The sequence below is a fragment of the Aythya ferina genome, assembly GCF_964211825.1.
Source record: "Aythya ferina genome assembly, chromosome: 12".
Lineage (NCBI taxonomy): Eukaryota > Metazoa > Chordata > Aves > Anseriformes > Anatidae > Aythya > Aythya ferina.
In genome coordinates this window covers 2070281-2096136 of record NC_140308.1, presented here as the reverse complement: position 1 = coordinate 2096136, position 25856 = coordinate 2070281, and the positions used below count along the sequence as shown (strand labels likewise).

Genomic DNA, 25856 nt, shown 5'->3' with positions numbered 1-25856 from the left:
ACATATATTTTTTTTCAATTGCAAAGATAAATATTGGCAAAACCTGATACTGTAGCTGTGGATGCCCTGTAAAACAGGAGTGTTTAGGTCAAGTACCTAAATTTGAAGGTTTTTCCCGTTTATGGGGGAAAAAGTGACTTGTTCTCTCTTCACTTCTTCTCTAAGCAATTTTAGGAATTGGGCTCGGTGGTCTGTCCTTCAGAGTATTTGGTCAAGGCTTTTATATGGATCTGTCATTTTATTTGCTTGGTATTTTCTCATTCTTGTGTCTGCAAGGCTTTCCCAGCTTGCTGCAAAAATCTTGACTCTGATGACAGCCCTCTCAATATTTCCGAAGAGAAGCTAACACCCGTTAGGTATCTCTTTAAATTGGAAACGCGTTGTGTTCTACACAGAAAAAAATCAGGTGGTTTCGTTATATAATAAATCTTTCGTAGGCTTTGAACGTTCCCTCAGTTCAGCACGTCCCATAGGAGTCCTTCCACCGGTCCTTCCTCTGCATCGCGTTCCCGAAAACACGCAGCTTGTCCGGAGCCAGTTTCCATAGCCTTGGCCTCTCTGCTGGGAACATTGTGTATCTGGGCAGTTCCTATTTACCTGGGATACCAGGGACTTAGGTCATCGACTTCCTCAGCAATTATTCACCCATTAGCCAGATATTTCAAAATCCTGAAGTTTTTCAAATACATTTTTTGGTGACGGTGCCGCCCCGTAAATCAAGAAAGTAACAGCGACGGAGGTATTAAATAAAAATTCTCCCTTTTAGGTTCTTGGCTTTTTATAAAAATAGACAATGCTGCTTTTAAAGAAATTTAAAGCATAACTTTTAAAGGCAGGAAAATTTGTCTAATTCCAAAAAATTATTAATCCGATGCTTTTAGCAGTGTTAGTCATAGTTGACCAACAGTAACTATATCCTATTAAAGAGATTTTGGGACCATTCACTTCTGTTACCATTGAGTGAGTAAAATCTTGGAAATGTCTGGGAGATTAGCAGCTTATTACTCATTTGCTTTTGTACTTTTGTGGTCTCAGATTTTATCTAATTACATATTGAAGCAAACTCTTCTTCCCTTTCATTTGCCTTTTAAATACACTCAATCATCACGATATTAAAACTGGTTTGGCTTTCCAAGTAGCATGGCATGTTTTGTAAATCAATCTGCTGAAGGTTTTATTACGCTCTCTAAAAAAACAGAACAAGCTTTTCTTTCTCTTGCTCTTCTCCATCCTGGTCTGCATGGCAGGCCTGCTAAATTAAGTCGAAAAATGCCTTTTCTGGCTAAGCAGGCAGTTGCAGAGGTAAATTCTGCCTCTCACACAAATTCTGTGTCCTCAGGAGCAGCAGGAGCCTTGTCGGGCTCTGGAGGTTTGCTGCTGCTGGCAAACCCATCTGAGGAAGGGATGGGCTTTGGCAAAGCGATGCGAGCAGCAAAGGTCTTGGGGGATCAAGGGGGATGTGCCCAGCTGCAGCCACGTTTGTGCGTGTGCTCGGGCTGCTTGGGCTTTACGAGTCCAGGTCTGCAAAAAAAAAATGCTCGAGGGAGCTGCTCAGATGGGGTGCCTGGATGGGGAACGGAGGACCCGTGGCATGGGGTTTGTGCTGCAGTGGGTGTGAACCTGGCTGTGCTCGCTCGGTGGCCAAAACCTGCTGGTGCTTCAGCATGAGCCCAGGGCAGGATCGGGGCCAGAAGCATCGAGAGCGCTGGATCAGCCTGAGAAATTTGTGGTCTGTGAAGCTCGGAGCTGCCTCTTTATTAGCACGTAATTTAACATGATATGTGTCCTTAATATCACGCAGACTGAAGCCTCTCTCACCCTTTGGTTTGTTGGGTCGGGCTCGTTATTTTCCTTGGACGGGACCCTTCACGGTTATCCACCAACGAGCAAAGAGATTTAGACATAAGACCCCAATACTGTTTGTCCTTTCCTTTCAATCCAAAATCTAATTTCCAGCCCCAGTAAAAACAATAAAGCTAATGTTTGCTTTTCCTTTTTTCCCTCTCTAGTGATGAATATGATGTATGTTGAATTTTATCTGTCTATCTAAAATATTCCTATGGAAGGTTTTGAAAGATAGCATTGCTTTAACTGCACCACCAGCTCCTGGTCAAGTGTTTCAAGCTGTATGTCTGAGGAGAAGTTCTTGCTGCTTGTAAGTACATCAGTTGCTGATGTACTTTATAACTCGTGTAGAAATTAGGGTAATTTCTCAGATTTTAACTATTTCAAATTGTTTCTCAATGCAGAACTTCCCTCACCCCTCTAAGTTTTTAATGAATCTGGCACCAAAAAATAATTGCAGATCTATCTGCTGCTGAATTATCTTGGAATCTAATATTTCATCAACACGTCTACCAATTTTTCAGCTATTTTTCAAGATACAAATCTTATCCACTGTGCCCTATATTTATCTTAGTATACAGTAATACATTTTTACCATGTTTTATATAACTAGAGTAACAGCAGTGCTTAGCAGCTGGATTTTTTATTATTTTTTATTGACTGTCATCAATATTCCACCATAATTTTTATCCTGAAGGTAGTCTGTTGAGAATCAAATAGATTGGGTCGCTTTGAACTTTCTTTTAATCTCTTTAATGGAATTTGTGTCTCTTTGCATCCTTACTTCAGATTCTTTAGATAGATAGATAGCTGAAATGTGTATGAAGGCTGAGATACACATTCCCTGCATATGAATGAACATTTTCAGATTCATTTTGGGCCATCATTGTACCTGTGTCCACACTAAGTAATTTTCATGTTATCCCTTTTCAGTACAGAGCCATTTTGTTGTTTGCAGTGTCCAAGTACTCCTGATTCCCTTGTAATTAACAAGATAAGAAATTTCAGACATTTTTTGCAATGTTAACTGTTTTTTTTTTTTTTTTTTTTTTTTTTTTTAATTTAACCTTTGCCTTCACGAAGATTAGCACTTGTTACCTGTCTTGAAGAAGTAACCAGTGGCAGTGGTAATGTTAATAAGGGTTCTAATTTATAGTTTTGCTTATTGTTGAGAAATAGAAAGGGATTTGTTCAGGACAGCATCGTATATTGCATGAGGAAAGCAACAGAGCTGCTCTGTTTCGGTAGGTGGCTGCTGTCTCACCCCCTTGCTCGTTACACACCCTGAAAAGCCCAAAGGGAACTGTGTAATGAAACTGTTTTCCTGTGCCCTAATGCACTAGAAATTCATTTATGAATGTCAGCAACTGGAGCTGTGTTTTATGTAACGAGATCTGCAACGGTTCGAAGACGTGCATCAATCTGTGCGGAGCTTGCTCGTGCTCTCAAAGGAGCTCTTTGTGAAAAGCACCCGGAATGGGGTAGGACTGGCTGCGGGGCTCTCGGAAAAGACCACAGCAAATGTCACCAGCGGCTTGGTTCACAAAGGCAGAGCATTTTTACAATGGCAGGAATCAGCACTGCGACACATTTTGAACCTAGCAAAGAAATACCAGAGGTTGTCAAAGGTTCAAATTATAGTATTTCTTTTGTAAGTGTTATTTATGGGTATCTCACCAAAAAAGCTGTTGCTTTTTTTCCTTGAGCTACCTCTTGACATTTTGGCATTCGTACAGTATTTAGCAAAAGTCTGGCGCGGACCCGTGGCCAGCAATCCAGGAGGTCATTAGCCAGAAGAGTGCTCATGTTTGCCACGGCTCTTCTGGAGATCCACAGAGCTTCAGAAGGGCAGAAGAGCTGAAAACTCTGCAGATAAGCTGCAGGCTGAAAGGGCAAGTGAGATTTGTCTGGTTTTTAGAGGCAAAAACTAAATCCGAATTCGCCGTTCTGCTCAGGGCTGCTCCCCAGCTGTGCAGAGAAGCAAAGCGCTGTATCGTTGAGCCCTAATAAAAAAATCTGGGGACTGCAGGCAGAGGCTCACCCCTGGGTGATGCAGAAGTTTTCTTCTCTGTGTTAGCAGGGGGAAGATGCCGAGTGTGATCTGCACGTGGCAAACCTGCTGGTGCAAGGTGCTGTGCGTTCGCCACGCGTAGCTCGTGCGTTTGACTTCGGAGCCATCTTCTTCTCATTATTTCCAGCTGTCTGTCTGCACACTCGGGCAATTAAATGAAATCCCTGGTTGGTCATATAGAGGAGGCTGTTGTTGTTATGAACATGGCTAGAAATGTTCATTTGCCTGTATTTTGAAGATTACATTCTTCACAAAGTGTAGACTCTCTGAACTGTTAGAAAAGTGTAGCTGTTCGCCATGTGCCTGTTAGATCCTGGCTGCCAATACTGAAATTTAAAAATCGAATTATTAACCATTATTGCTGTTTTATAACACTGGCTTCTCACATTCTGTAACGTGTAATAGTTAATTATTTATCTCAAATGCTAAGATGAATAATTACTAAAGAGGTTTCTTGAGCTGACTGTGGTTGAAAGGAGAAGACGTTTTTAACTGAATCTTTTCCAGAGGCATTTCGTTGCTCATCTCCTCTGTGGCTTATTTTTCCTATATAATGGGTTTCTTTGTGTTTTGTATGATGTAATTTCTGAATTGTACATGTGGGAAAATGCAGTAGGCACATCGGTAGGTAAATAAATAAGTAGAGCATCAGAGGGAATCGCTTGTAAGCTATAAATACTCTGCCTACTTGGAGGTTCTGTTTTACCCCTTTATTCTTTCCTAAGCTTTTATCTTCTTGCTGTGGAAAGTACTTAAGCAGCACTTGCTACCTCCTTCTCCTTAACCCCTATTTCCTCCCGTTTCCCCATAAAAGCAACTCCAAGCACGAAACATGAATTTAATGGAGGTCACGAGATGACTTTGGTGGTACACCACTTGGAGTCCTCGCACTTTGTTGTGATTGCAGTGAGATGCAAGGATTTTTCTAAAGCAAAATGCTGGTGCCTGGGAAGAAAATAGGTTCCCAAGAACGTATGGGTGGTTGGGAAGGATTTACAAATGTAAGAGGAAATATTTCCAAAATTTCCTTACTAGCTGTGCTTTTAGGGCCTGAGCCTGTGCTTGTTGCTCAGCGGGAGCAGCTCAGTGGGTGCCGGCAGTCCCCCTGCCTGGTACACGGCAGCGGGGTCATTCAGGATGGCTGCCTTAATGGTCTGGGTCTGTTTGCCTAATGTTGATTTTTTCAGAAAAAAAAAAAAAAAAAAGCTTGCTCTGTATGAGACATGAAAATAATGCTTTTTTGAGTGCATGCTATATGGAATCTTTGTATTAATAGCATCTTGGCGTTTCATGTTCCCAAGACAGTCTCCGAAACCACGTGAGGACTGCAGATCTGGTTTGTAAGTACTGTAATTTGTATCAGGACCAGATTTGATCAAGTCCAAATGTTTTTTTTTCTAAAATGCTGAATTCATTTTAAGCCCTTTATTCATTTCCATAAGAACAGCCAGCCATACAGAGTCAGACTTAGGCTGGAGGATGTAAAGTTATTGTGTGAGTAAAAATCTGAGAGTCTAAATCAAAATAATTCATGCATTAATGGACTGGGGGAGCGAATAACTTTTACGGACCCTTCTTTAAGCTCCTTTAGTTCCATTTTACCAATTGCTTTCAAACTGAGCTCGCTGCGATACCTGCTTCATTCTTACCTACCAGCAGCCTTCGGGAGAACGTTATCAGGCTGTCACTTTTATTGCTGCCTGCCTTTTGATTTATGTTTTGGCCATCAAAGTTGCCAAAAGAAGATGCTTTTATATAAAAGAGTGGTCTGTAGGTTCAGCACTCTTTGTTCAGCAATTTCCTCCATGCGCGGCAGCATGCTTAGTTTCCTAAGAATAAAAAAAATTTCGAACCAGACGTTTTACTTCCCATGGACTAGAAAGAAGAAAGTTTCAAGCTGGTCAGGGAAAAGATTGTCAACAGCCCGGGGAACATTCCTGCAGCATGCTAGTGCTAGACTCTTTGATAATTTCTTTCTGATGTTATGAGCAAACCGCATTTTAAATGTCTGTGCTTTAAAACCTCGCCTCTCGATTGTAAAAAAAGAAGTAATTTTAACCTTTTAAAAGCAAGATTTTATACCGCTCTGGTGAGCTTTCCTTGTCGTTTCCAGTTGTGTGGCCACACGCACAGTGCCTGGGTCGGGGTGCGATTTTCCCCTCCCTCTTCCTCCTTCATTGAGACAAACTTTTCGGTATGTGGGCAGAACGCTAGGCAAGTTGAACTTAATGCATACAAGTATTACCGAACGAAAAAATGTGCTTCTAGCATTTATTTTAGGTTATATGCTAGTTTTACATTATCCCAGCTGGGTATTAAAGGGAGTTACAGAACTGGCAGTATGCTGGGGAAAACCAGATGTGTGCTCTAAGAAAACAATAGCTTTGGGTCCAGAGCTTTCATTGAAGTCTGCTTCAAATTCACACTCCATCTTCCTCTCCCTTTTCTCACCAAAAAATAGAAAAAATCAAATTGAGAGATGCTCAAAAAACATATTTAAAAAAAAATAAAAATCCCAACGATGATCGGAAAATTGAACATGTATGCAAATGCTCTCTGGATATCCCGTCAGACAGAAGAGACCTTTGGCTGGCCTGGAGGCTCAGCTGGTAGCAAAATTCGTTGCCGTGTGCGAGACCCCGATTCAAGTTCAGCCACAGGCCATTAATGTCTGGAAGCTCCACCTGGGTGAAACCCTCGGCCCTACAGCGAAGCGGGGAAGGATTTGGGGGCTGCGATACCGATGGGCGGCTGCTGTAATTACATCCCGCGGTAATCACCTGCCACGGGTAGCACTGGAGTGGAAAACGAACGCAAAAAATGGGAAAGAATGGGCAAATAAACGACAGCGGACACAGATAAGAGCACAAAACCTTGGAGAAGTCCCGGGCCTGGTGTTCGTGAAGGGTAAAATTGCCCTGACAGTAGACATATGGTTGAAGTTTAACTCACAAGGGAAAACAGGCACTCAACTACTGTGCCAATTGTTTTCCTCCCCCCAAACAAAGCGATTTTAATGATTTATAGCAGAACAGTGTGTGTGTGTTACCTAATGTGTTTAGAATGACTTGATATAGTTTTCTAAGCAGTGCAGGAAGTGAAGTGGATAAACAACCACTTTTTATTCTTCTTTGTTCAGAATTTAAACAGCTGAGTCTTGGTTATCATCTGTAGCATTAGTTTCTCTGAAAATGCTTTCCCAGCGTTGCAGAACTTCATGCCGAGGGCTAATACATGCAAGCAAAAAAATTAATTTTGAAAATCACTATCAGGGAAAAAAAAAAAAAAAAGGATTTCCCTTGTGTTCTCAACCTGGAATGTAGCTGGCAATTCACATTTTAAAGAATTTGTATAATTCTTAAATGTCAGGTTACTGGCTCCAACTTGAGCAAAATAAATAAAGGAGGAAATTAATTCAGGAACCAAGAATTCATTTGCAAAATTGAGAAAGTCTCATCTGCATTACCGTAACATGTAGTACGCAGCTTACTCAAACAAACTGCCACTCTGTTAGGATTCATTTTCATTTTATGACTTTCAATTAGAAAAAACATGTTTCCAGCCTTGTGAAGGCTGGTGTGAAAGAAGCACCAGTTCCCAGGCTCTTCTCCAGGGTATTATAAACATTTGTCCACTTAGTGCTCCGGCTGAAGAGAAAGCACATGTGAAGCTGCCTGGCTGAGCAGGGCGCTTCTGATGGACGAGCTGAGCAGAAACGATAAGGCTTCCCGCGGAGTCCATAGAGCTGATGTCTTATCTGTGAGCTGCGATTGAAATCAGAGGAGGGCGATTTGTGTTCCTCGAACATATTATTCGATTTGTCAAAAAGATTGGAGTTTTAAAAATGACAGTGCTTATAAGAAAGAACGTCCAGCTTAATAAAAGGAATCAATCATCTTTTCCTAATTGTTTTTGTTTGAGAGCTATTGTCTGAAAATATTTTTGACATGAAATTTTTTTTATTTTTTTTTTGTGGGGGGGGAGATGAAACATGATACAGAGCTTATACCATACATATTACATCTGCTTTTACTTTTGGTCTTCCTTGGAACAAACCGAGCTGTTTACTGTGACGCTGTCTTTTTCAGTGCTAATAATTTCAGTGATGTAGATGGAGTTCCTGTTATTTTGGATTCTCTTTACATGAGCTTTACAGTTAGATAAAAGCCAAGATTAGAGCTCCAGCTGGGTATGTTAATTCTCGTTTTACCATTATCCTGTAATCTTCTGTACAGGTATTGTGAGAAGTCCAGGTGTTTTGTATGGTTTTTATTCTAAAATAACCACCTCCTGTTTGTTTGTAGCCTAAATTCTGGGTGTGGAGAAGTAGCTTAATCTCATGCGTTTCTGTGTCAGAAGAGAAATTGGGAGCTTGCAAGCATCCACTTTTACAAGCTTAACGTTTCTGTATTACAGTTTGGGGACTTTCAAAAAGATTTTCTTTTTAATCTTCCTGTGTACGTGGGTAGATTAGGGCCTTGTATTTGAATGTATTCATTCTTGGTCATCCTTTTCTTTTTTAAATAACTGGAAGGGTGTCGTGCATGGAAATGATTTGACTGCAGCACGTTTGCATAGAGCACTTATCTTTGAGGCTGTGGGATAGAAATTGAGGTCTTCTGTCAAGCGCGGCGGCACAGCCTGCCTCCCTCCCTCCTCCTCCTCGCGCTGAGCCGTCGGGGCGAGCAGCTGCCTTTAACAGCCAACCTGATGTGACTTTAATTCAAAACATAAGCTGATGAGCACGTAAGTACGCACGTGTTACTAACTAAGACACTTGACACTTGCTAAGAAAGTAATTGCAATTTTATGACCTGCATATCCATTTCTCTCTCAGTGTCCGTGTCCCTAAACCGTGGCTCTGGGCTCTGCACTGCCCATGCACATTTACACCCTGCTATAACACGAGCAGAACTCCTGGTAGTTGTGTCCTACAGCTCTGACATTCCTTGAGATTGGGGTGAAAAAGCAAAACCCAAGGCCACGAGACTTTCAAGTTCCATCTCCCCTTCTTGCCTATGCAAATGGGAAACGTCTTCCCTTCCGTCCCGGGCTCATCGAGGGGCTCGTTATAGCTGCGGCGTTGTGTCTTCTGTGAGAAACTTATTAATGTAATTCCGGCAATTCCCACGAGTGCCACTTTCTTTCTTGAGCGTTCTTTAATTGACAGCTACTTGCTTATACCTGTCTCCAAGTCCTGATTTATGGCTCAGGCAGGGTTACAGTTAACTCCTCCCGTGGCTGCTCCTGCCCTTTTTCTCCTCCGAAGCCATTGTGCGCCTCTGATTCTGATTGATACAAATGGAGCTGATTACATCATTTCGTAATTAAAGTGTAGGAGGTAGCACATTCATTTTCTTCTCCTTAGGACTTTTTGCTGAACGTTGCAATACTATAGCTCTTCTGTTCCTCCGAGGATAAAAGGCTTTGTGCCATTGTCACATGTGCTTTTTTTTCCCCCATCCACAGTTCTCCGACTTCATAGGAGCTGCAGTGTATGGTAGGAGCAGTGTTTTGTTACCCGAGCAACAAAAGCCAAACTTTCAGATGTTATTTTGCTAGTACTTACCAAAAAATATATAAAAAAAAAAAAGTCGCTGCCAGTTATGATGTAAACATTTGCAGTTCCCCCCCCGAATGTCTTTTCTTTCTGGAATCAAAGCAAAGTCCCTGTTCCGAGTGGAAACCGATAAATTGTTTTAGACGTTTTCAAGCAAAATAACAGATGTCTGTGATTCTGGTAGATCCTTAGCGATCCGGTCGTGTTATTTTTAAGTGGCATATTTACTACTGGTCTCATTGGTGGGGATGTACCTTCTCAGCAGCACCGAGAGCCCAAATTCTGCTCTGAAGTTATTTATGAAAGGATTGGATGTTATTTCTGCTGAAGCTGGCTGAAGACTTTAGCAGAATTTCGTGGTATACGTTTGTCTTAAAGCTAAGTACTTCAGCATTTATCTTGACCTTCTGTTTTAAGCATAACTAATCCCAGCAGGAATTTGGGGCTGGCGGACGAGACCAGCGGGGTGACATTTAAAGCCATATTTACGTTTACAGGCTAGCGGGGACTTGTCACACAAGAATGTAAAGGAAGACAGCCCTGGAGGACTAAGTTATCCTCTCCCTCTTGGCTAGGTTATGTCACAACAAAAAATTTCCCACCGGCCAGATGCTGTGTGAGTCACCATTTATTATTCACTTGAATAACCTTTATCAGTGCCGGTCAGTCGGAGGGAGTCTGGGTCACCCCCGTCTGACTTTTCTTGAGCTTTTGCACTCGGCAGCTACAGCTTAGTAAGATTTCTTTGACACTGTAGTATTTTTCTCTGAACTGTCCAACCGTTTCTTAATAGCACTCAGTTGTATGTTGACTAAAGCCCAAAAATAACATTCTATTGGAAAAAAAAAATTACGCCAAAAGCTTCTTTACTATTCTCAAAATAGTGAATTATTGTAGGGACACATAATTGTCTGCTCTTGAAAAATCTTATTTTTGGAAGTAGTTCCATCGATTTGAATGTACTTACTACTGATAGTAAGTCATTTCATTGCAAAATGTCGCAATTGTATAGATTTGAATAATTTTTACCATTCTTAGAGTGAATTAACTCAAAAGATTGTGCAAGCTGTAGCAGAACGTAAAAGGCTGAGCTGAGCAGAAATGCTTGGTTATGTATTTCTGCCTTTTCTCTTTTTTTTGCCAAAAGGTGGTTGAGATGTAGGAAATAATTCTTGGTGGGTTGATAATCTGGCAGTCCCATTTCCATACGCACTTGTGTAGCTTGAATAAAGGAACATGCTGATTAACCTAAAAAGAGATTCAGAATAGAGATTGAGTAACCAGAGCCTCACCTTTAGAGGAGAAGGTGAGCAAGAAATACCCAGACTTTGTGATTGAGGGAACTCCAGCAGGTAAATATACACAAAAACGTCTTTTTATAACAGCTGAAATAAGATTGTAGGTTGCAGTTTGGGAAGTTCACCATCTGAAGAGCGCTGCTAGTTAACCACAGGGTTGTTTTGAGAAGCTTCCCTCGGTGGGTGATTTCCTGAGAGCATCTTCATACAAAGGATGAGTCACGTACAACACAGATTTCCTTACAACCCTCTTCAGTTCGATACAATGCATTGAGATGAGGTAACTCTTCTTTCCGTATCCAGGCAGTTTTTACTGAAATTACATCTGCAGCTGAACTGCCAATTAATTATAATCAAGTTTTACACATGTGCTAGTTTTGAAGTGTATTTCCAGTGAAAGTCTCTGGTTTGGTTTGGTTTATTTTACATCATTTTATGGGGCCTGGGTTTAGCTCTACATAAAATGAACAGAAGGACCCCACTTGATGTCAGTGAGATGTGACCCCAAAGCATTTGAGACTATACCCGTTTCTTTGCTTTGGTATCCATTTTCTGATGCTGGCGGGTATGGTATTGTCATTTTACCTTTGGAATTGATTGTTCAAAGAATTTAAAAAAAAAAAAAAAAAAAAGCTGGTGTAAATTTGAACTACTTACATAAGACTTCATACAATCTCATTGTACTTAGATCGCATGATACAAAGCTTGATTTAGGCTTTTATTTCATAGTAATTAAATTTGCATCCCTTTCAACCAGCGTAATAGTTCAAAGATAAAGCTTTAATTACACTGATTACCTTTTTTCTTCATTACCACCCACTTCTCAGAGGAGCTGTTAGTCTGTGGAGAGTCTGCATGCAGATCACTTACAGGAGTTGGACCATGCTTTGGAAATGGCCGAGGGGAGTGTGCTGGTGAGAGCAGGTGTTCAGGTTTTTTTGGGGAAAAAAAAAAGGACAACATGAACTAACTGTTTTTATTGTTTGCTTTTTTTCCTGCCCCTTATGTTTCCACAGTTTATATAACAAATTAGATGTGAACACTTTCCAAAGGCTCCAGATTATTTATTTGTAAATTATGGTAAATTATTACAGAGAGAGAAAGTTGCACAGGGAATATTAATAAAGATGATGGACCTCTTGCACATTTTTCCCTTCAAAAACTCGATCCAGTTCTGTGCATCTCAGCCCTCTGTGCTTATCAGAGCTGCAGCTTGCCATCACCTACCTAGCCCAATCCAACCACTTTAACCAAAAAGACGGAGATTTCTGTCAAGTTTGTTTAACTAACCACAATAGCTGCAGTTTGCGTTCGTGCATTTCTCCAGGATTTGCACAGGCACATTAAGGGAATCTCAGAGTAGACATTACTGGGTAAAGCTGCGCTGTACTATGTGCTCAAAGCACAAGCAGATGAGATGGTTTATTATTCGTTACGCAAGGAAATAATGCCACTGATAAAAATGTAGGCTGGAATTATTCTCCTCATTTCTCCACACTTGGTAGAGCTGAAATCAGTTTCAGTTTTCATGGCTTTTAGTTTGGGGAATTTAAAGGAGGTGCTTTTGGGTTATATGGCTCTGCAGGGGTGTTAGTTAATGAAGTTTTGACAGATTTAAGGTCACATTTTGCATGGTTCAATTCAGCACACTTAGAAATACACAGCAGGGAGTGTTCCTCTCTCTCTCTGAGCGGTTATATGTTAGACTTTTATATATGCTGAATTTATTTTTGTATTGGCACATTTTATGTAGGAAATAAATAGCAAATTTAGGTACAGGTGGTTGTTGGGGTAAAGAATGACTCAGAGTTAAGCTTTATGAACTAGATCTTTACTTTCAGAATGCTATCACAATCTTTAGGAGCAGCAAATCCTTTTTATATCATTTCCAGTTACATTAGATCAAACATGCTTTTATTTTAAAAGAAATAGTTGGGGATGTTAAAGTGAATGTATTACTTTAACTGAAGTTCTTGCAGTGTAATTTTCTGCAAAGCCCTTATCATACACACTACAGTGTTAGAGGACAGGTGACTGGGGCAATTTGATTTTGGGGGGTGGAAAATGCAAAGAGGATACTTGATTCAGGGACTCTGACTTTAGTCATCACTTCATTACCACTGGCTCTATCAGAACTTGTATTTTTTTTTCTTTTCTTCTTGGTGTAGCCCAATCCGTGATTATTTGGCATCAGTCACTTTGATCTCTTGATGTAGCCCATCTGGGCACAGACATTATGATGCGTGCGTTTTTAGTTCAATAAATATTCCCAGTTGCAAGAAAGAGTTTAGAATTCAGAACATGGTAAAGAATTAAAACATGTTAGCATACTTCATGTAAATTAGCATTATTTCATTTAAAATAGACTTTATTTGTTTCTGTGAGCTTGACTGACAGCGTAATTCTTCGTGATCATTTGAAAATGTAGCTCTATCGCAAGCGGTTGTAGTCAGGGTTAAATTTATTCAAAATAATTTAGTTGATACGTTGCAAAAGTAATTTTAAACCTTCCAATTTGTATTTTCTAGTGTTTTCACACAAATATCTTTGATTAATGCTATTCAGTATTTTAATGAAAGGTCTAAAAGAAAATTAATAATTAGCGATATGTAATGGCAGTGTAATTAAATGCTAAGTAATGAAAGTAACAGGTCATCTTTGCACTCTGACCTAGATTACCAGATACGATTGACTCAAGCTGCCTTTTAATAAAGCCAGATGCAAAGCAATGTGCTTTGCTAAGAACAAATACTGCAGAAGTGATAATGTTGGAGGTTCGGTGGCCTGCTTGCTAGGATGCAATATATTCTTTCACCTCCCAGATGTTTTCCTGCAAGGAATATAGGGAAGACATAGAAGATGGGGCAGTTTGTAAGATGCTACGAGGTATTCAGTTAATTGAAGCATTTAGAATAAAGATGGGGTGTCCTCTAAATGAGATGTAGCCTGAAAAGCAGTTGTGCTTTTCATGGAGATTGCTTTATGTAAAAATCTTTAGTTTAAGCTATGTAAGACAAATGAGACAGTGACTCAGCCCTCTGTGACAGTAAAAAACCTGTGAATTTCTGGAAGCTCTCTGGTGGCTGGATATGAAACAGTATTGGAGTGCACATGGCAGCCCAGAGGCTTTCTTTTCTTGTGGTGAGGCTGCTAATAGCAAAATGATAATTACAATAAGTTTGGCTTGAAAAATAAGAAATTAAAATACGTAATGATTTACAGAAAACATCAGTGGTATATATTTTGGCCTTCTCCTTCGCCTTATTATTATCTCAGTACTTCAAAGTCAGACATACACCACAAGTAAGAATACACCTTAAGAAGGCTAGAGGCCACATATTTAGAGGCTTCCCCTTAAGAAAGGGTTGCCAGTAAGTGATCTAAAGGAAGGTTTGCGTTTTCCCTGCACTGACTTATACCTCTGTGTGCTTCTCATCGCTAGTTACTGAAAGAGAAAAGCTGCAGCTATTCTCTGAGACACTGGGGGCCATCTGTCTTCCTTATCTTCTTGGAAGAGGAACTTCCAGCCTTTTATTGCTGTTAATATATTTTTTTAAAGTTTGGAAGATAAAACTTAGTCCTAAAACTGTCTTATAATTCTATCAAAATACTGTTTAATTTTAAATATAGAACGGAAAGTATGCAGCAGGATGTAGCGATCCTTGGGTCCAGATTGTCAACTCCATGTTCTGAAGGATTAAAAATTCAATGGGAATTTATTGCTCTGGGAAGATAATACATTATCAGACCATACACATTCTGATTTTCTGTATGTGTGGGATAGGCAAATGCAGTGCAAATGTAGCTATGGTCTTCGGATAATACTGCTTGATCTTAACTTGGAGATGAGTGATTCTTTGACAACAGGTTAGGTCATCCCTTCTCGTGCTGCCACTCCTTTTTGTTGTGTTAATATATTAAAGCTCATTTTACTGGAACTGGACTGTAAAATCACCAAAATAACAGCAGCAGCCACTGTCAGGTAAGAGCCTTTTGATACAGTTGGCCTTGGTTAAATTGAACCAATAGCCTAAAGAGACAGATTACCAAATTTCCATTAGACTGTAGTGTATTCCATACTGGATTTGTTTCCTAGTGTTGGGTCTTTCTCTGACTCATCAAGTGGAATTAGGAACCAAAAAAGCCTTTGTGAAAGGAACCAAGCTTTTATTCCATCAGCTCCAGTCTTTTGGCGTTCTGCATCATCTGTTCCGGAGTCCTTATTAAACGCCAAGGTGACTGAGCCTTTGATTAGACCAAACCTCTGATGTTTTCAAGGAGCTCACTGATTTTCTGATAACAAAGATATATGTCCTGCAGCTAAATAGAGCCCAGTTTCCCCAGGTAAACACATCTATAAACCTGTAAACCTACTAAAGAAATGCTTTATTGGCACTCTGTACAGTGGATGTTCTTAGCCTTAAGGCTCCAGAAAGAAATCTTTAAAAGAATCAGATTCTTTAAAAGAATCTTAGTTAAGTGAACATATTAATCAGCAGAGCTTCCTAGCATTTGGAGGAAGGAGCTGTGCTTGCTCTTTGAATATATTCACATGGTATTACCATCAATGATGACAGTGTAGGAGGATGATAGACAGGTTTTTATTTTTTATTTTCTAGGAATCATTTAAAACCATTGCTATCCATACACTTTTATGCCCAAACTGTCCTTTTATCAATGTTTTAGCTAGCAAATGCCATCAAAGGCCTTCCTTTTTCCTATGCACAACTCTTTTCTTTTGTTCAAGGTTTGCTGAAATGGTGCTTGCTGTCTGCAAATGTTACGGGATTTTCAGATGTGAACCTTCTATAAACAACCACCCTTTCAGTGACTCAAAGTCTCATTTTTTAAAGAAATGACCACTTTTATTGCATTCCTGAAGCAGCAATGGAAAGAAACTACGGCAAAAAGACACCAAAATCCCAGCGAGTCTTGTTTTTGAGATTTTTATAGGTAGGCAAACATATGTGCCTGCCTAAATTAATAAAAAAGCACACGACAACAGTAGCAAGAATGTGTTTTAGCAAGCTCAGTCTGGCAAGGACCAGCCTGAGGAATGTCTTTTTATTTTTCATTTTTGTAAACAAACTTCAGCTATCCCAAACCGATTACTTTCTGGTTTTGCAGGTTGGGGTCTAAAGAATGAATTTAAAAGTTGTGGCCATCTAGAAGAATAATTGTCAATGATAAGTAAAATCAGGAGAGGATGTGATACGAATTAAACCGGGGTTGGAAACTATGCTTGAAAGATTTTGGAAGAAACTGAAGGAAAACCTATTATATTTTAATCTTTTTTTATTAGTAGTAATATTATTTCCTGCCCTGGCAGTTGAATGTTGAATGGAACTATTAGTTATGGGCAAAAATGGAAAGGAGGAGAGCAGAGAAACTCGCTGGTTTTCATTATTACTACTAATTTTATTATTACCACGTTTTACATGGCAAGCAACTCACTGAAAAGGGAACCAAAAATAGAAAGCTGGGACCTCCAGGCTCAGTGTCTCGCATGTTCCTCACCATCAAGGCTTTGAAAAGAGAATGATAGAAAAAAAATAAAGTGGGGAAGCAGAAAAGCAACACAGAGGTTCAGATCAGTGGGAGCACAGATAGGTGGGAGTTAAAATTGCTGTAAGGAGGGACAGGTAACGTGTGTGTGGGCACAGGATGCACTGAGTGCATGGGAGGGATCTGTCTGTCCCTTAGCTCATTTTATCCAACCTGTCAGCTCTTCTGTGTTATCGACAGCCATAGAACTTGAAGGAAAATAAATTTGTGGTCAGAGAGACTGCGGTTCTGTTAGTCGCTAGCGATGCCAGGAGTTCACACTTCATTTTGAACATCTGAGCAAAAGACTTTTCCTTCTGGCATTTCTAGGGCCATTTAAAATCAAAACTAACAGAAATGCACTTACATTTCTTTCTGAAGGTGTTAGGGAACATTTGCTTACTCTGAAAGCTGGTGGATATAGTGAGGGAAGGGGCTCTTCCATGCTTGTAATTTGGGCAGGTTGTCTTCACCAGGGAGCATGGCAAGCTTTTAGGTAGCAAGGCTTGGGACACAAAGGGTTGTGAAGATCAGGTCAGACAAATTACCAAACACGTCCTTTCTCCAAACGTTCTCCTGAATTACTTTAAAAAAAAAAAAAATATATATATATATTAAAAAATAAAATAATATATATATATATATATTTTTTTTTTTTTAAGGAAAAAGGCTCCTTAATTGTAAGGACTTACTGTTGATTGAGCTCTCACCTGCCCAAGTTAGCTTGAGGGAAACTGGATGTCAGGCACTGCTTTTGTGCCTATGGGAAAGGGAGGGCTGCCATCAAGCTTCTTGTTCTGTGTGTTTCAGAGCGTGAATTAATGGCTTCTGTTGGAAGTGAAGTTTATTATTTCTCAGTTTAACTGTATTCTGTTACCTGCTTTGGAGCAGGGAGGCAGGATGTTAGGGAAGCCCAGTGGAGTTGGGACGAGAAGTTCATCTTCAGGGCAGATTGCTAATTGTCGTGGCACAATTCCTTTATTTTAAGGTCAAGGGCAGGTAGGAATTACAAAGTTAATTACAAAGTATTGGTCTGGGAGCCGAGTGAGCAGCCAAAGAAAAGCCATATACTTGCACCTGCCCCTTTTGCTAAAGGCTCTGTTCCCTGCTCCTCCACTCATGCTGTTACATACAGCTGTCGATCCATTTATGTCTTTAATTTTTGCAGCCTTGCTATAGTTTCATATAAAATCTGTGGCATTTGCAACCAGAACAAAACTATTAAATGAGGCTGACCGAAGTTATAGGGCTGAAGTTAAATCCTGTTTTTATCAGGGTAAGCATGGGCTTGCAGATTAGAGGAGTTTGTTTGGATCCACTTGAAACCTCTCTATGGACTCTGTCCTTTTTCACATTTCTTTGTCTCTCCGCCTGTCAACATGTGATTTTGAGAGAATTTTCTTCCTCTTGGACCATTCTATGTTAAAGAAATGGGGATATCTGTTTTTATAAAGCACTTTGCATACTGTGAAAGAAGGATGTTTTACAAATGCAAGCAGAGCTAGGCTTTTTGAGGTGGTGGAAGGGGATGGGGAGCAGGATGTGGCCCTCATTATCCATGAAGAACTGGTTGGTGACCTACTACGGCACTTAGATGTGCACAAGTCGATGGGGCCGGATGGGATCCACCCAAGGGTACTGAGGGAACTGGCAGAGGAGCTGGCCAAGCCGCTGTCCATCATTTATCAACAGTCCTGGCTATCGGGGGAGGTCCCAATCGACTGGCGGCTAGCAAACGTGACGCCCATCTACAAGAAGGGCCGGAGGGCAGACCCAGGAAACTACAGGCCTGTCAGTTTGACCTCAGTGCCAGGAAAGCTCATGGAGCAGATCCTCCTGAGAGTCATCATGCAGCACTTGAAGGGGAAGCAGGCGATCAGGCCCAGTCAGCATGGCTTTATGAAAGGCAGGTCATGCCTGACGAACCTGATCTCCTTCTATGACAGAGTGACGCGCTGGGTGGATGAGGGAAAGGCTGTGGATGTGGTCTACCTTGACTTCAGCAAGGCTTTTGACACCGTCTCCCACAGCATTCTCCTCAAGAAACTGGCTGCTCTTGGCTTGGACTGGCGCACGCTTCGTTGGGTTAGAAACTGGCTGGATAGCCGGGCCCAAAGAGTCGTGGTGAATGGAGCCAAGTCCAGTTGGAGGCCAGTGACTAGTGGCGTCCCCCAGGGCTCGGTGCTGGGGCCGGTCCTCTTTAATATCTTCATCGATGATCTGGACGAGGGCATCGAGTGCACCCTCAGTAAGTTCGCAGATGACACCAAGTTAGGTGCGTGTGTCGATCTGCTTGAGGGTAGGAAAGCTCTGCAGGAGGATCTGGATAGGCTGGACCGATGGGCTGAGGTCAACTGCATGAAGTTTAACAAGGCCAAGTGCCGGGTCCTGCACCTGGGGCGCAATAACCCCAAGCAGAGCTACAGGCTGGGAGAGGAATGGTTGGAAAGCTGCCAGGCAGAGAAGGACCTGGGGGTGATGGTGGACAGTCAGCTGAATATGAGCCAGCAGTGTGCTCAGGTGGCCAAGAAGGCCAACGGCATCCTGGCTTGTATTAGGAACAGCGTGACCAGCAGGGCTAGGGAGGTGATCGTCCCCCTGTACTCAGCTCTGGTGAGGCCGCACCTCGAGTACTGTGTTCAGTTTTGGGCCCCTCGCTACAAGAAGGACATGGAGGTGCTTGAGCGGGTGCAGAGAAGGGCGACGAAGCTGGTGAGGGGCCTGGAGAACAAGTCCTACGAGGAGCGGCTGAGGGAGCTGGGCTTGTTCAGCCTGGAGAAGAGGAGGCTCAGGGGTGACCTTATTGCTCTTTACAGATACCTTAAAGGAGGCTGTAGAGAGGTGGGGGTTGGCCTGTTCTCCCACGTGCCTGGTGACAGGACGAGGGGGAATGGGCTTAAGTTGAGCCAGGGGAGTTTTAGGTTAGATGTTAGGAAGAACTTCTTTACAGAAAGGGTTGTGAGGCATTGGAACAGGCTGCCCAGGGAAGTGGTGGAGTCACCATCCCTGGAAGTCTTCAAAAGACGCTTAGATGTAGAGCTTAGGGATATGGTTTAGTGGAGGGCTGTTAGCGTTAGGTTGGAGGTTGGACTCGATGACCTTGAGGTCTCTTCCAACCTAGAAAATTCTGTGATTCTGTGATTCTGTGATTCTGTGAAAACATTTCTCAATACTTCTGTGTGTGGGAACTAGGAAGTGTGACTTCAGTCTTAGTTCTGCAGCAAAATAAACTTCTAGCTTATGTTGAAGTTAAGAGAGAAATATCATAAATTTATCTTAATTGCCAGTAGCGCCTAGAGAAAATGTAATTTATTGTTGTCTTTAATGTCAGTTCAGGTGGGTTTTCCTGTCCGAATACACTTGGGATTCTTTGTAAATTGTGTTATCTTATGAATACAAAGTGATTAGTGAAGTGGTATCTTTAGCGTGCTGTAGGTCACCGTGTCACGTTCGACACAGAGGTGCTCAGCCACATGCAGGGGGATCAAATGTTCCAGGCTGAGCCTCAGCTTGGTTTGATCCCTCTTTGGCTCAGCAGATTAAACACAAGGTGCTGGGCCATCGTGATCACAGACCCAGCTTTATTTCCGAATCTCCTACCAAAAAAAATTTATATGTATAAAAAAGAGGATTGATTAAGACGAAAGTTCTTCCCTTCTGCTCTCATCCACTTGTATCTTATTTTCAGGAGCTGTGCAGGTTATGCCACAAACACAAGCTAGGTGGTATTTAAGGAAACATAAGACAACTATTAATGTTAGCATGTGTGAGGCGGAGAACATGAAGAAGGCTTTTTCAGCATTGGATATTTCTGCTTTTAATTTTTGAAGTCCAGACTGATTTTTTTTTTTTTTTTTGGAAGTGATTTTAAACATACAAGAAGTAGACTGGGCATGACAAATAAACAAAGAGCAGCCTGAAGAAGCAAAATGGTTCTCATTTTTGAAAAAATGTTCTTTTGCTGGCATCCAAGCATCCTATCATGCTTTCTTTCTGTAACTAATATGCTGGTAGAAGAATGACTTTCCCTAAACCCCAAAGTAACCGCACTGCTTGGTGTGTCTTCCACAGTTGATTGCTTTATGTGAATCCAGCAGTAAAAAGCTCTTTAGATGGAGTTTGTTGTCTCTTCTTCACAACATGCATTGTGCTCTCATCATGCTTCTTTTTTCATTGCTCCCTAAAAACCGAGATCCGGTTCCACAGCCGGATGTTTTGTAGCTGTAGGAAACAATAAATAAATGAAGAAGACATTTGGTGGAGGATAAACATAGTGCAACATCCGACGCAGATCCCATCACCTGGTTTGCCAACCCCAATCAGTTTGGCAATGAGTCTGTCTTACGTGCCCACTTGCCTCCCATTCTTGAATACTGAATAGCTGCAAATTGTTTTTTGTCCTTTCTCTAATTTATCAACCTGTTTTTCTCAAGCTATACAACTGGAAGGCAAGCACAGTGCATGTATCTATCCCTGCTCTATTCTTGAATACAGTCAGATTTTATACTATAAAAGTGAGGTCTTTTAAAAAGTGCAGAGCATAAAAAGTGCAGAAGCTGGTTATAAGTTTTACCCCTCACTGTTGTAAAACAGTTTGTATACAAGAATGATGGGCTGGTTCAGTTGTTCATAGCCTTTCTGAGGTTTGAGCTTCAGAAATTAATGAGATAAAACACATTTTAAACCTGGTCAATGGGACAGACCGTGATGTGGTTCTGACAATACGTACCATGCAGTTCCAAAGTAAACACTGTAGGACAAGAGAATTTTGCTTACTCCTGTGAAAACAAAACGTAGCATCCTTCTGCAGCTTGGTGCTGCTGTATCTCAGAACACCCAAGATCCCTATAAAATGCTGACAACACCCCAAAGGTCGTTTATAGAGGTCACCTTTTTCTGCCTCCCACACTCCCAGGAGAAGTTCTGGTCTGCCCACTCCTTCATGGCCACCCACCCTCCGATCAGCTGAGAAATCATACTTTTAAGAAAAACTTTTGTTAAGTATGTTATTTTTGTTCTTTGTTCTCTTCCCTTCGTTTGAAAGACATCTTTTTATTGCTGTGGTTTGAATACCTTAGTTAAAAAAAAATACGCTGTTCACAGCATATGGAAACTGAATTTGTGTACTTCAGCTGGATTTTCAAAATAAGTTTTGGGACTTAATGTTGTTTACATACATGAGTTTCATTCTGATTTGCATTTTTAGGAATAAATTAAAATTAATCTGATAACAATAACGTTTTTAAGCAAGTGGTTTTAGATGAATCAACTGTTCTTTGCTTGCTGGAGGTCACAGGGGACTTTCAGTCCTGACCAGTCCAAATGCAGATGTGGAGAGCACATGAGCTCACAGAGACCATGAGCGCTAATTAGCAGTAATTCATACATCTACACCTTCATGTGCAATAGGAATATAAACACTGCCGTAATAAATTGTCAAAAGTTGAATGCGTTTGGCTGTGAGAGTAAGTATCTTGGCTCCGAGTCTGTATTTATGTAACAGTAAAAATATTATTCAGGAAGATGGTTGTGTGCTATTGACATTATCACACACTTAGTGCAACCTGCTCGGTCCATCCCACTTCGTATTTGCAATAATCATTAACAGAATTGTTAATCCTTCATCAGTTATCTTTTTCAACACCTACGAAGGCGTCATTTATCACGAGGGCAGTAACTGTTAAGCCTTCTGAAAGCCAGAGTTCCTAGATGTGAGCAGTTCGCCATAAAAATATCCCAAAATGATTTGAGAAATCTTTTGAAATGTTTCCCAGCCATAGGAGCACGGCATTTCCAGGCAAGGAGGCAGCACATGCCTAAGCAAGCAAAACTGAGCAAGAAGCTCTTTTTTCCCCCCAACAAACCTGCCTTCCACCCTTTGATCTTGATAACCTGAAGGTGCAAGGACGATAAAAATGAAGCCAAATGTGCCTGTTTTTTTTCCCCCTTGCTTTCTACCATCGTAAAACCAAGCAGAAAGGTTTCTAAACCACCTTCCTCCAGTGGTCACTGCCTGCAAAGCTTTGCTGCCTTCCCACCGCCTGCTCATACGAGGAACCAGAGCACCGAAGGTCCTGAGCCCATGGTGCTGCCCGTGTCCATCTGAGGCTGATGAGAACAAGCAGACCAGTTTTCCTAACTAAAATATCATGTAGTAAAAGCAGTGCTTCCTTTTTTTCCCACCCCCACAGGGCTTTTTAAGTCTACAAATCATGTTTTTCCTTAGGTAGGACTCACAATAAAACCAGGGGAATTGGGTGCTGCCAGAGAATAATAGCAATTAGCCTGGGGGATTAGCGCGCTAATTGTTATTAGTTGTTAAAATTGTCTCATTCTGTATGTGGTAATAAATGATATTACTCCAGTGTTTAAAAAATATATATTAATATTAAAATTGACATATTTAGCGTAGGCCTCCAGGATGATTTATTTCTTTGCTAGTGCTGGTACGTGTAGAATACAGACTGTTTCGTGCTAGGGATCATCTGAGAGTTCAACATTTCTGGGTGCGGTGCTTATTAATCCTTCCAGTAAAGAGCTGCAAGAATCCAGGTCTCGTAAGGCAAAGTGCAGCGAGCATCTTGTACGAGAATCTTTCCGTGTGTGTCCCACGTCCTTCTGGGAAACCCATGTGCTTTAAAGTAACTCTTACTGATAGATAAGTTTCCTTGTGTTTCTCTTTAGTCGTCTTTGATTTTGCATCTGTTTTAAGTTAGATGTTTCATAACGCGTTACTGATCGTGGCTGTTTACAAGCTGCTTTCTCCACTGCTTTGCTCGCAGGTGTTGCAGGGCGCTCAGCTGATAGCGGTTGCGTCTGCGGAGCCTGCGTCAGGAGGTGTTGATGGATCCCCACTCCAAGGCAGCGATATCCAAGTCCAGTATGTGCAGCTCACACCAGTGACAGACCACTCTGCAACTAGTCAAGTATGTATGAGTGTGTGTATGTATGTATATACTATATATATCTATATATTTATCATTCAAAGTACTTTGGTTGAAATGTCTGGCAGATGAGCTATATACCTATTTACAAATGCTGCAGTCCAAATAACTTTATGATCCCGTTTCCAAACTAAAAATGTAAAATCTTTTGCAGTAAGAAACATCATTTTCTTAAAGGCATGAATGGTGTCGAATAAGTTTATGATCTTATTTCCAACCCATAGAAAATAAAATAACGATGTATAACAGACATAATTTTCCTAAAGGTATGAAATGGTCTTTGACTATTCCTGCTTCAATGTTTTTGCTCAATGCCCCTAAGATAATAGTTATTTTGGCCATCATTGTTTTTCTGCACCCTTGAAGGCTGAGAACCATGTTTACAGCACATGGAGAAAAACTTACTCGGAATCCCTCCAAAAAGTATTTTTCAGACTGAGGTTTCTTTTAAAAATGTTATTCCCTTTCTGACAGCAGTTTTCCAGCTATTTTGATCCACAGCCTGGATTTCCCACAGGAGCTGCAATGTTTGCAATTGTAAGTGAACACTTGATTGTCTCACTTAAGGTGGAGGAGGTGTATTTAAAAAAAAAAAATCAGTTTGAACTGTCATGTATCAGAGCCTAGAAAAAGCTTCCTATCAGCTTGAAGCCATGTCTGGTGACAGTACGAGAATGCTGACTTAAAACAGTTGTCTGAAGTTTTTCTGAAGATGGTTACACATTCTTCCATGAGCCCAACTGCAGTGGGCTCCTTTTCTAGAGAATGCCTAGTGGTTTTGAAAAATACTTTTGCCTGCTAGCCAGCATATAATGCTGTCCTCAACAGACAATTTTAGAGTGGATTTTTGTCTGATACATTCCCAGTTCTGTAGAGAATTCAGATCTGGATGCAAACTTTTGGATATTGAGTCTCTCAAGGAAAAAAATTTTGCAAAAGAAATCAAGGGAATCAAGCCCAAAGTTTCTGTGCACAAAACTAAGGTGCCGAGTGCTTCTTCCACGGGAAGGGTAATCCACAGGTCAGTTTGGTGTATGAAGTTAGAGCACATTAGCTATTCCAGTAGCAAATTACACCCTCAAACAAAAGATGCTGCTGCTTGACATATTGCTGAGTTGCCCCAGTCCATGCTGACTCCCCACATGGATGCTAGAAAGTGCTCTTCAGAAAAATGATGCTGCCTGCCAAAAAGGAGTAGGCTGCCTGGCACGCGAGCATGTGATACGCTAATCTCCTCGTGTAGGTGGGTCCTTAACAGACACTTTTCCCCCTTACCTACGTTTGTCTCTGTTACCAGTATCCTCAAGCCTCCTCAGTAATTTATTCATAGTCACTTGTGTTGTCACACAACCAGAGTGTTGCTGCAGGGGTTGTGCCTAATTTGCTAAAGTCCTCAAGTACCAAATGCATTGCTGGTCCCACACAATTAATAATGCACACAGGCATCAGCTAGCAAGGTGTTTCTCTCCTCACATGCTGCTATCCTCACCCCAGGCCTTGGAAATTCTCAAATTTAATGTCCACAGACTGGGTCTGTTCCTTGTGCCTGTCCTCCCTCCTTGCCTCCCACCTCTGATGGGCAGGAGGTTAGGGTTGTAAACATCAGCATCCGTCTCCCACACAGCTGGCAGCCACCAAAGGAGCTACTTTTCTCTTCAGAGACACTTTGCACCGTGTTAGGTTTTAAAATCGTGGTTAACCACAGATTTATACAAAGCTGGAGAGAAACAGAAAAGGAATGTGAAATAAGAAGAGTATGAAAGGAAAAACAGACTAAAAATAAGGTTACCATAAATATTTCATCAGTTTACACAAACTGAAAACCAAGGGTCTGTTAATGAATTGGAGAAACCAACTTGGTATTTGCGTTACCCTGAGCTATATGAATAACCCAGTAGGGTTTTTGGCTGAAGTAGTCGTACATCATTTTAGAAAGATCTTTTATCAGAAGGCAAAAGTCTTAAATGGATCTCTCAGGTTGTAGAAACGATTTTATCTGTTTTCATACGCTTCTTTGCCAAGGTACTGAGATGTTCTCAGTGATTTTGAATCTATTTATCAATTCATCCTTTGTAAAGAGGAGTTAATTATCTGCTTGAGTTGGATGCCATGCCCTATGCAAATTCCATGCTTGAAACACCACAAATATGAATTTTATTGAATGTCTGAAACAAGACGCCAGTTTTCTCACCTCTTTTTCTTGAAAGCTCTGCCTGAAGGTAAAAGAGAGGCTATTTGAAATGAATCCCTTCTCTGACTTCAGCTGAAGCAGATAGTAATGCACACTTCAATTTAGTATATGAAGCATGATTTTTGCATTTGCAAATTAACTGTAGACAGAATTATTAATAGCTGGTATTCCAAAAGTCCCTTCGTGCCCTTAAAGCGCATATATAAACACAAACTATAAATATTATAACATTTTTTTGCAGGCATACAATTGCAAATGCATATACAGAGGCATAGTTTGAGACCAGATTTATTTTTCAAGACTTAGATTTAGCTTGGTTTTGTGTCTCAGCAGTATACTTGCTTATACCAACTTGCCGAATTTAGAAGTACAAAATGTGATGACAGCAGAGAATATTTGGATT

At 41.0% G+C, this 25856-nt stretch overlaps 1 protein-coding gene across 4 annotated transcripts in view; it reads left to right on the top strand.

Moving 5' to 3' along the window:
- Nucleotides 1–25856, top strand: part of BANP (BTG3 associated nuclear protein) — a 146495-nt gene that overhangs the window by 117812 nt on the left and 2827 nt on the right. For 2 of the 4 annotated variants that reach the window (XM_084533041.1, XM_084533040.1), the window contains exons 12-13: nucleotides 23101–23244; nucleotides 23740–23799. In XM_084533041.1, coding sequence (XP_084389167.1) covers nucleotides 23101–23244; nucleotides 23740–23799 — 204 coding nt within the window. The remainder of the gene's footprint in view (nucleotides 1–23100; nucleotides 23245–23739; nucleotides 23800–25856) is intronic. The other 2 variants (XM_084533043.1, XM_084533042.1) reach the window with 1 other exon arrangement.